Source organism: Varroa destructor, unplaced genomic scaffold (assembly GCF_002443255.2).
Source record: "Varroa destructor unplaced genomic scaffold, Vdes_3.0 BEIS01000005.1, whole genome shotgun sequence".
Taxonomy (NCBI): Eukaryota; Metazoa; Arthropoda; class Arachnida; order Mesostigmata; family Varroidae; genus Varroa; species Varroa destructor.
The window spans coordinates 33,108,042-33,120,082 of NW_019211458.1; the positions used below are offsets into that span (position 1 = coordinate 33,108,042).

The following is a 12,041-nucleotide window of genomic DNA, read 5'->3' on the forward strand; positions in this document are numbered from 1 at the left end:
TAGCAATATCAACGTACAGACCTAGGGCAACAACAGCCTGTGTCCTGATAGATCTTAAGCGATTAGTTATGTCCAGTCATTAATGATTTTAGTTGCTAAATAGCTAGGAGGAATTTACTAAATAGCTAGGAGGCTTGTACGATGTTTTAATAATCTGTACTTCATAAGGCTAAAGCTGTGTAGCATATGTAGGAAACTTTTTGTACATTTGGTCGCTTTTTCGTTGAGTTGAAAGAAACAGAATAACGAGCTGCTTGGCCTATTCTAAAGTCGCATGTCTCAGGCCTCTCGATGTCCTAATGAAGTGATGATTCATGTTTCTTAGATCGCAGTTTCCTCGAAAATGAATAAACCATAAGAAGCTCTTTGAGGAATGGCGTGTGAACATATTCTTTTGGGAGTACGCTTGTCTGACATCTTCCAGTGGCTACGCTTGTTCTCTGCAATTACATTAGATAAATTTTGTTTTTTTTTTTTCTTATTTTTTAGGCGAACCTTTGCCTAATACAATTGAATGCCAAATGCGCCAAATTACGCATCTCTATGTTTCAGTGAAATGCATAATGATCTTATTCACGTATATTTATTGCTACATACGTCGACAGCAGCAAACCTGGATGGGCTACGACCACTACAGAATAAGAGCACTAGCCCTGAAAGTTTATGTGTATCAGATGCTTAACGTGACTCTGGGAAATGGAAATGTGCAGGTTCTTGTGGCGTGCAGTCAACTTGAAGATTTGGCTGGATCCTTAATAACCCCACCTTATTAATCAAGGACAAACAACGGCCTTTCTCATCGGTCCGATTGTTCGTCCAGGCCCAGAAATTGTTTACCTCTGAAATGTTCATTGAACAATACCACGAACTGAGCCTTTGGTTCATCACAGCTTCCTGCCGTAGCAACTAAATTAACCTCTAACAAAAAATAGGAAAACAACTATTCACTAGTCACAACAACATACCGGCGTTCAAACTCAGGGTTTAAGCGAGACGACTTATATCGACGATTACGTTTTTAATACTAGCTAAATAAGAATAAGGTCTTAACTCACGATCGACAGGAAAACGCCTACCGGGGCTTCGGCTAAGCTCAGCTTAACATTCTAATAAGCGAACTTTGTGTTTTTGCTTGCATCTTTGAATACTTTTGCTAAGCATCTCATTTTATACACTTTACTAATGTGTGGCCCAAGCGTATTTTGGAGTAGTAGTAGACAATACTTTCGACGGAGCCTAGGTTTAACGTTTAATAGGACCAAATGATTACCGAAAAAAGCTGTCACTGCATTTCTTTCTGCATTCATACTTCTTCACCTAAATAGCCTTCAGTTCTTCGAATTGTTAACTAACAAACAATATGAATTCTGCCTTTGGATTGCGCTCGAGGCTTTACGCGGTACCTGTTCATTTTCCATTGATTTTTCCCCAGTTGGCTTTGTACATTTTTTCTGATTAACACGTAAATAAATCTTCGCTTTACGATCTGATAAAGCGGCCGAACGAGAGAGGTTGTATTGGTAATATGTGCATGATTGGCTATAAAAAGAGTCAAAGTCGGAGTGCATGTTTTTCTGCAAATGACCTAACCTAACCTAACCTAACCTAACCTAACCTAACCTAACCTAACCTAACCTAAGCTAAAGTCGCGTGTCATTAAAGATCGATCTGTTACTACGACGTTATTCGTCGGCGAAATAGAATCGCGTGAAGAGTGAACTGGTGATATAACTTACTATACATCGTGAGATAATCACTTTGTACTCCAGCGAACGATAACGATTTGAAAAAAAAAAAAAAAATTAACATATCGTCCACTTTTTGCTATTGACCAGTCGTTTTGCGTAAAAGCATTAGTTATGGCTAATGTACACAGGTACATAGACATATCGTTTACTCCCTGATGTTATATTGTTTATAAAAAGAGTGTAACATATATGTGATAGATAACAGCGACAGATTTTAAACAGCAAAGAACTTATATATATATATATAAATTATTGACATTACGGTCTATTCAAAGATGGATTATAATAATATGTCACAGGTACTAACTAACTGTAACTGATAGTATTTTCGCTGGGTAAACTTATGTGTTTGGATCGTTCCTTTAGACATAAAAATGGGCATTTGAATGACCCTAACAGATATTTTAAAAGTGTCCCCAAACGACTCGCCCCAAAGTGTGTGTGTGTGTGTTGTGAAAGAGGTTTTTGTATTTGTATGACGGCTTACTTATTACTGCACTAGAATGCTAATTATGTACTTAATACTAATAGATACGTCAGATGAATGTACATAACAGGTGTACACCGATAGAACTGGAAAAAAACAACAACAAAGAAATTCAAACGGCTATATTTACTCCTCGTGGTCTGCCTTTAACTTAGGTGATTATTGTAAACAATACCTGGAACGATTATCTCACCTAAACGAGCGTGAGGACACCACTTTGTACGTTTCAATAACAAGTCGTCAACGTTTATTTATTCGAGATTCTATATTATTTACAAGTGTTTTTCGGTTTTAGCTAAGTGATAATTACAGTAATGGTAATGACGACAGAAATGCATTTAAGTAAAGTAACTTGAATTAAATAGCCCACAACCAAATTAAATAACTAGCAATTTTTAATTAGTTGATAATTCTTTATATATATATATATATATATTTTTTTTTTTTTTAATAAATACGATAAATATATTAGGAGAGTCTAAACGCGTTACTCGAGCGTAGGCTGGAAAACCCGTTGATTGATTATCAAAAAAAGCAACATAGCTATCAACACCAGACCCCTTTAGAAAGAAGGGCTAAGAAATGTAGGGCTATGCATTAATTAGTAAGAACAACAATAACGGGAGCTGGCAACCTAAATGTACGCTCTACGAATTATTTTTTATGAATGGGCGACGCACTCGCTCGTATCGGGGCGGAAATAATTTCTCGAGGTAATTGTTTTTAAAGTTTTAAAATCTAGTTTTTTTGTTGCCTGTCTCGTGTGTTGTGTTTTGTGCCTAGTGTTTTGATTTGGATACAAAGTATCCACACGAAGATTATTTATCAGTATCCAAATCCACAAAAACCCTTGTCTTAGGGGCATTTCGAGGTAAGACAATACTGGCACTTCCATACGAGCTCAATTCTAAATTGAGCAATTTATACGTCTAATTTTTGTGGTCTTTCATCGGACATTCAAAATCCAATGGTCCAAAAAAAGCGTGTATTTTTTAAAATTATTTTACTTACAATTAACTATTTTCGAAATAATCAAGCGTACGACTTAACTTTAGAAATTAGTAGCTTTACAAGTCAGCATCTGCGAGATTAATTTCTACACGGGCTTCGTTGGCTATCTGAATTGTATGCACAATAATAAGTGGCAGCTAGGAGGGATGCTGGCAGGCTATATGTAAAGCTTTTGAATATGACCTTAAATTTAATTGCTTTCAAATACGGTACTACTTCCTATGGAATCTTTACCGGACAATTTGTTCACAGACGCGTATCTGTTGAAAACTCTCGTTATATTGTACTTGAAGCAGGCTATTTCTTTATACCGCAAGGATTTGCTATTTAACCACGTGTTTCTATGATCAGGTTATTTTCAACTTCGATTTGCAAACACAGGGCTAGAGCATCTTTGTAAGGAATTTCTTCCTTATAGAGGTGCTACTATCTGGAGTAATCATTAGTAACCGCCCGTTTTAACGATGCTCTTACTAGCGTTTTACGTCTTCTAGCAAATCTTCTCTGGCAGAAAAAACGCTGTTACGGGTTAGTGGTTTATATAGCACATGCAAGCTGCAACGTCAGTTACGTGAAGAGTAAGGCATGGGGATAAATGACGTTTATTTGACGAGTAATAGTACAACCCCATACGATACATTCTTGTGAAGTTTATAGCAGTGTTTTTACTGTCTACTCCTGGACCCATAAACGCTGTAAGAATGTAATCAGACTGGTTAGTCGTGTCTATAGACCGACCTGCTAAAGAACACTTCAAATCACTGCTGAAGAAAGCTTCTGAAATGAGCAAACATTTTAAGAATACAAGCCAGCTTTGCACACACTGACTGGTGAGAGATCTTACACAACTCAGTCTGTACAAAGCCCTACAGCATGAACCGATTCCGCACTTTATTTACACCCGAAATCGCTAAGGACAATGTGAAGGTGGCTGAACGTCAGCCGCATTTGGAAATCCACTTATATATAGATTTAACCTTTGCCAGATGCTTATCTTAATGAATTCTCATCTCCTTTAAATACTACATACATATATATACGCATGTTATGTATGTGGATGTTGACCAGGTATATGGTGCCGTGGCCTAGATCGGTGTCAAACGTTGCCTTCATATATATATATAAAGATTATTCAGCGTTATTTAGGGCGGAATTTCTTATCAAGATATCATGCAAGGCGAAAAAGAAAAGCTCTTCCCTTAAAAAGTCTGATTCCATCTCATTGCTTTTACTTTAGGCGGAGCTACAAAGATTAGTAGGCAGATATTTTTCTAATAAATGGCCACCAGCAGAAGGCAGGATCAGCATTTAGCTAACGTTTACGAGCGAAAATGGATTTATCCAGTCCGCAATTCTTTGTGAAGCATCTAATAACGATTGTAATTGACGTGAGCGGAGTGATGACATTACTATATATGGCCAGCTGAGTAACCTTCGCTCTGTATAATATGAGTCGAATACAAGTAATCCATTAATGTGTATCGAAGTTGCGACTCTTACGGTAGATGAAAGAAAACTTTGCCTGTTTAGAGATATTTAGGGCATCCTTTAATGCATCCATAAAGGGGGAAAAAGTGAAAAATACTACGACGATAAGCTTTCTTCGAATGGGTACGACCAAAATTTATGATTTTCTATATTGCAATCCGATCTAAATTGCTATATCATCAGTATCTAAACAATATATACCAAACGATTTTGTGATTCCGGAGTCGTTAGAGCTGTGCACATGTTTAGATATATGTTACGAGCTTTCCGTCCATAAATATGTTAACATTGTTTTAAGCTACCTGTATATTAAAGACCTAAACCGCTCATCTAAGCTCTGCCGTATAGTGTGTATATAATTTGTGTCGTGGGCAAAATTAATTAAAAACGTTTATAGTTTTTTTGATTACGCAAGGATAAAGCTCTAGTCCAGTGACCTTCTAGGCGCCAACCCGGAATTACACCGACCTAACGTGAAGTTAAAATAGTCCCTTAGCATTGAACAGTTTATATGTTGCTGGCTTATTAAAGCCGTCATTTATATACCAATGCAAAGAGAAAACAGTCGACTGCCAACGTTTTGACTGCCTATCGTGAAGTGTCAAATATGATACGCGAACCATCTATCTATCAGTCAATCAATCCACCTGTCTATCGTACGTTATCGCTATCATTCAGGTTTTTATTTATTTTTTTTTGGCCATTTTTACTGTCGTCGATTTATAGTGAACGATTACTGTGACATTTGCAATTGAAAACCACATGTGTATGAAACTATGAAAAAAACTGATAATTTAAAATTTTGAACGTTAATTTGATGATGTTAGACTTTTCAACAATGCTTATCCATTTACGAGATAATTGCGATTTCAGGGGTGGTCCTTTAGGGGCGGGCGCTGTACGTAATTTCGTTTACAATTGCTGTTTGTTGGAAGTTTCCCATCAGTAACAAATGGAAAAAAAATCACTCAACTAGAGAGCATATGAACGTTATGTGGAAACCTACAGAACTTTGTGTCTTGCTGTTTCTCGCCTACCTAATTAATACACAGCTGGTCAATTTGACTTCTTAGTGCGTGGTTATGAAATATACGAATCCTATGTACTTATAACTTAGCTTTAATATTTTACCTACTTCAGTGTTATTTTTATAATGGAAGGTTAACATTTGTGACAAGCAGTATCAGTACTTTGTACTTCTCATATATGTAAAAAATCATTCCGAGCGCTTGAAAGGTCGTGTACAGAATCGACATTGGGTACAGCAGTGAGCAGTAAAAAAAAAAAATCGAATGAAAAATTGTGCCTTCGGCTGTTGGTATTTTCGGTTTCAATGAATTTCGCAACGGCGACAATTCGTGTTGGTCAGAAGAAGCTGATATAAAGCTCCATAATAGTATTATATTTCGAGAAGGCCGAGGCACAAGCGATACGTCTTATCGGATGGGCAAGCTTTGTCAATCAATGCTTACGGATCTATGCGTTTTTTCAGCTCACACAATTTTTCGCTAGATTTCTATTTATAAGCGTGCATTGAAATGCTCTAACTTGTTTATTCATTTCCCGTCCTTTAAGTTCCGTACAAGCATTACGTGGACATGCATAGATACTTGAAAATGAGACTCAAACACCATCTATATTATTTAAGATGGCATGAGTGTTTTGAACTAGCTCTTCAAGAAATACATAGACACGATTCGTGAGGGATGCCTATGATGTGGGCGATGGCTATTACGGACAAACATTACCTTTCAAATGCTTCTGTTATTATTATTATTATCTATGGCTGGATACACCCTATTGACTCTTTTTTCGAAATAGGTACATCTGCGTATGCGCGTCTACTTCCGGTCAGCGTCACACTCTTTTCGTCTAATTCTAGCGCATTCAATTAGTTGACTTAGACTATTGCTTTTTTTTACTATAGACTATTGACGGAAAATAGCCAGCTTTTGTTACGAGTTCGTTGACTAGCACTGAAAGAGGGCCATCTATGTGATTATTATTCTGTAAATTAGTTATGAGGCATATGCACCCGCTACATGTCCATTGTGAATTTTCTCATAATTTATGATATGATATAGGTTTGTGTCAATGCCTCAAAAGGAACCCTTCAAAGTAACTCTTCCTAAAGCTTTATGACCGGTTATCACTGAAAAGCTCATTATGTATAAGCTAGGAAAGACGTCCTATTTTGGTCTTACAGCCAATACGCAGCTTAATTAAGTACAAGTCAAAACGGAGTCACAATATGCGGAGTCACTCCCGAATAAAACAAAAAATTATTAACGCCCTGGTCTATATTTATTGTTGGTATAATTTATAAAGTTAGATAAAGAGAAAGATGTTTTCGTCAATGGTGTGTTAATTAGCAAAATCAAGCTTTTTCTTTTTTTCTCTGAAACCAAACTCGGATTCAGATTCAGAAGATACACTATGCTTGCCTTTATTCATTCCAGTATCTAACTGATAACAACTCTCTTCAATTTTGTTGGTCACCAGGATCAATTCTCGCCCAGAGGGCGCTCATTCGTTAACTATGGGGCGACAAGCTCAGTTCATGCTTCCCTGCCAGATGGTAAAACAGCTGAAGATACTAAAGCACCGCTCTCCCTTCAGATACAGGACCACTCACCCTGGAGACCGATTGCATCTGAGAGTACCGCTTCTCATCGAATCCATAAAACGACATTTTCAAAAGGATTTAAATTCCACTCATTTGCCGATCAAAAGCACGTGTCGGGTGAGTCTGTATTCGCTTCGGATGATTTCTAACTTAATTTTACTAAACAGTGTTGTATTAATTTTTGACGAGTTGTCTCACTGAGGTATCCACTCCGTTAAATCTCTAAACTTAAACGTTTTCGGCGAATTCCTACCATGGAGTCCACTTTCATTGCCTCCGAAGCTCAATTACAAAACACGAAGTTGTTATCTAGTTAACTGCTAATGGATCATACTCATCCGATTGCCTTCGACAGAACGCTTGTATAGCTTTTGCTTATATTTTAAACATGGACAGTGTTCTCAGTCTTCTTTTTATTGGGGCTAACTCAAACCGTCAAACATCGTCCACAATCATTAAAGGTGGTCCTTATCGTACTAGATAAACAAAGCTGACCAGGTCGCTTATTTAATGGAATAAAGAACCGTCGAGGGTAGTATATTATGTTCTGCTAATAAAGCCGCATGCCCTAAATCTTGTTTTACATGTTTTATGCTGGAAAAATCAAGAGGTATGCATTTATTTGTAAAAATGCTACTTATAAATTGGTCGGTAATAACTATTGGGTCTGATACGCTTAAGAAATCTCATCTATAATAAAATGACGACAGCGCCATAATGTTAGTATCGATGCTATATTTTTCAAAAACTATTAACAAGATAAGGGGAATAAGTACTCTACGCATGTTTCATTGTTTGTTTTTCCAACTTCCTCTAAAAAATAACTATCGGCAAAAATAGACCATTAAAGTTCTTCAGATAGGAAGAAAGCTTTCATATAAATTTTTTGGAAGGTCATAAGGGCAACGTTGATTGTGATCTTTGCCAAAGGGCTATTGCTCTCCAGGCGTTACAAGAAATTCATTTTGGGAAAATTAGCAAATGCATATCAGATTAATTATTTTTGAAAATAATTTTTTTGCGTATCTATTATTAGTGTCTATGAACGAACATAAAAGGAAACCATATAAAGTTTGAGATGCTCTATCGTATGAGCCCTATATACAGACTAGTTGGTGTTTGTGTCTGATAATTTACAACCATATGTATATACTATGTTTTGAGCCTATTATTGATACAAGCCTATCTATGACCGTTTCTGTCCGAACTACGATTTCTCAATATTTTGACAAGCATTCCTGTAAAAATCTTGCTTTGGCCAATCTGTAATCTGCGTACGTGGATCCTTTTGCGTACGTGGGGTTTCCTTATTATCGATGTGTAACTTTCGAAATGTACAGACTTACCTCTTAGACAAAATGTGTCAGTCGCACTAAAACATGAACCGAGCGACACTCGAATGTTACACTAGATTTTGCTTACGTGCCCAAACCCTTTTTCCACAATAGCAAAAAACATTGAACATGAGAAAAACATTGTTTAGCGCAAATCAATGACTACTATACAATGGTTACCTTCAATTAATATATTGTTATACTACAAATGGCAAGTAATGGAAAAGATCACTCTAAAATGATGACGATAGTTTGGTAACCCATAATTTTTGTTTGTTTTTTAAATGTTTAATTACCTACCTGCTAATGCGTACCATCCAATTTCTTTTATAGTTCAAATACTGCGCGAAGTCGTCTTGGTCGTAGCAATACAACCCATCGTCCATGAAGCTCAGTTTTACAACTAAAAATTTAGCCTTAGCTAGTCTTTCCATAGTTATAGTTATTCTTCCAGACCGAATAGTTTTTAGAATATTTTTTGCCTATTTTTTGCGACCGGATGAATAGGCTGGCCACGCGGCGTGGAAGATTGTGCAGACAATAGTTTAGCTCTGCTAAAGATATCTACAATAGCAGAGGAAGCAGCAGCAGTCGATGAAGCGAGACTCGATCGACTTAGGTACAAAATAAAGTTGTACGAGCGGTTCGATCACCTGCATCCTATTGCATTTAAAATCGATAGCCAGAATTTGCTTGATAGCATCAGCTGCTTGAAGTATCGCTTGTAAATACGAACTTAAATAATTAGTAAAATACCTATTAGTATCTAAATGGGAAACAAGGAGACTCGAGGAGTACAGACCGAAGAGCGAATTATCATTCAATCGTGTTGAGTCTTTCGCTCTAATTGGAGATGCATATATGGTAAAACACTTTTGAAAAGGATTCTCTAGTGCTTTGTAGAATTAACTTACCATATCCCAGACTCAAAAATAGTCTTTCGGACACCTCAGGGATAATTACAGTTGGTTTTTTGTGTTGCCATTATGTTTTGTTAACGCATCCTTCTATTTGAGGCTTCTCTGGATTTTCATTATCGCTTTTAAGTTACATTTTCTGCCTTCGACGGTTGCTACCTATTTAAGATGACAACTTTTCAACTACTGACAAATAGCGTTATGGCCGTTGGCATTAAACAATAAGAAACTTTGGTAACACAAAAGTCGTATAGTCATGGTGGGTTTGTTACGGCTGGACCATTTCTGTAAGGGGATAGCGAATCCCGAGCCGATCGTTTTTAAAACAATATCCGTTATGTTTTAAATACACTAACTCCGCTAGCAAAGTCATATTGCCGACATAAAGCAAAATGAAATGATAATAAATGTTTTCACTCTTCGCAATTCAGGAACTGTTAGCGTCCCAGCAAACGATTCAAAAGTATGCTTACCGTTGTTGTCCTCGCTATTTTTACTGTTACTTTTACGTTTGTGCCGTTCAAGCGATCAGCTGTGATACAGACATTGGAACCATGCGAGTGTAGCAACACGTGTACAGACCTAATTAAGGTGCATCATTTAATTTTGATTGGCTAAACTTATGGACAAGTGGAGCAAGGAGGCAGGGGCAACGGTCCAGCTAAAACTATAGAATAAATTGCGAAAGAAAAATAAACATTTTGCTAAAAAAAAAGAGGATTGTTCCCTTGCTTCTGCTAAAACAGTAACATCCATGTCGTGCAGCAGCTACAGAATACAGCCACAATGAGGCATCGACTATAGAAACAATTCAATTTCCCTTCTTCCTTGAAATCTATTCACCAGTCGTCGATAGTAGCAGAGGTAATAGCACAGTATATATAGATAGCTGTAGTATTAAGGTTACGTTGGTTTTGATTATTACAAGGTGTCTACAGGACTTCCGTCGATTTGATCTATCGAAACGAATGGCACTGAAGTTCGATCTAATTTCAGCAGTCCTAGATACGTAATCAACTAAGCTTCAATGGCGATTATGTACTCCATAAGCCATAGTCAAACAGCTAACATAAGTAAGGTTACTTGGTACGTGTGTCAACCTGTACGGAATTAATTGAAGTTATCTATGCTACATGTACGCTGATATCGTTTGATTTAACATCGCAGTTGTAGCGCGCTAAATTTTGTCGCTATGACTTGTGGTACCTAAAACCACCACGACGAGACGTTTTCTTATCACAGTATGCACGTAACTGCGATCCAGTGTGTCTTGCTATTCAGAGACAGTAACACTTTACGAAGTAACGGCCATTTTTGACGATGGTTAATCGTCCCGGTTCCATTTGTGAAAGTCGCCGAGGGATTAGTTAAACGTAGCCATTTTGTTTATATAGCCTGTGAGCCAAATGCGTTAAGTACAACATATTTCAATGGTAATTAACATGTTTATTGAAAGAAAATCGACTGGTCGCAGATTCTATTTTGTGAGGCCGCCGTACGAGAGGTCCTTCGACAAAGCTTTGGCTTATAATAAGACATATGAGGAACGTGATTTTATTTTTTGTTATTATTACAATTATGATTTATGGCTTTACCTCTTTAGGAACACTTTACCTTATACTTGCGTTTTAACTACATGGCTTCTTCTAAAGTAATGGCTTTCAGCGGTTGTCGAAACGTAACTTATTGCTGGCATGCTATTGCCTGCATACGCGAACTCACATACCCAATCATATACATATCTACGTACATGTATATAAATGAAGTCATATAATCATGTAATCTTAGGATCACCAAAGAAGATATCAAGTTGATAGCATTTGTTGAAATGACTGCTTCCGAGATATTATAGTCTCAGTGTAGACATTCTATATGCATCTTGGTTTGCATTTTCGCTTGTAAAGCCATTTCCAACGTCACTGGATAGCGCACGGAACTTCAGCTGCCCTATGGAGCTCTTAATGCTTAGATAGATTTCGTTTGCTTTCCATACTATGCCGCTACGCAAAAACGCTTAACAGGCAAATATATATCATTTTTTGTATCTAATATCCGGAGTAGGAGCGTGTTCTATATTTTTGTTAAGAGCTGTCTCACTTCGCTATTACTCAGCCATGTTTTATCGCATTTCCTGGCAATAATCGGCAGCATTCAGGGAACTAAATAAGTCAATTCTTTTTCATTTTTTATAATTTTTTCAAGCTTAGGTTGACTTTTCCTTTGTGCGGAATTTCGAAATTTTAGTGGTTTGTTTACGATCAAAAAAATTAGCTTATCGCAATTATGAGTCAGTTACCGTTAATGACGATCGATTAATAACAATTCATTTAATGTATTCGTACGGTGGAAGTGGAGAAGGCTTTTGCCTGCTATCCGCTTAGCGTGACCGTCAGGAGATGATGATGTATCAAGGAATTGCGTCTGTAAGCC

General features: G+C 37.1%; 1 protein-coding gene across 6 annotated transcripts in view; it reads left to right on the forward strand.

Annotated features, from left to right (window-relative positions):
• Positions 1 to 12,041, forward strand: part of LOC111251587 (uncharacterized) — a 46,421-nt gene that overhangs the window by 22,384 nt on the left and 11,996 nt on the right. For 5 of the 6 annotated variants that reach the window (XM_022808273.2, XM_086991676.1, XM_086991674.1 and 2 more), the window contains exon 3: positions 7,237 to 7,477. In XM_022808273.2, coding sequence (XP_022664008.1) covers positions 7,237 to 7,477 — 241 coding nt within the window. The remainder of the gene's footprint in view (positions 1 to 7,236; positions 7,478 to 12,041) is intronic. The other variant, XM_022808274.2, reaches the window with a different exon arrangement.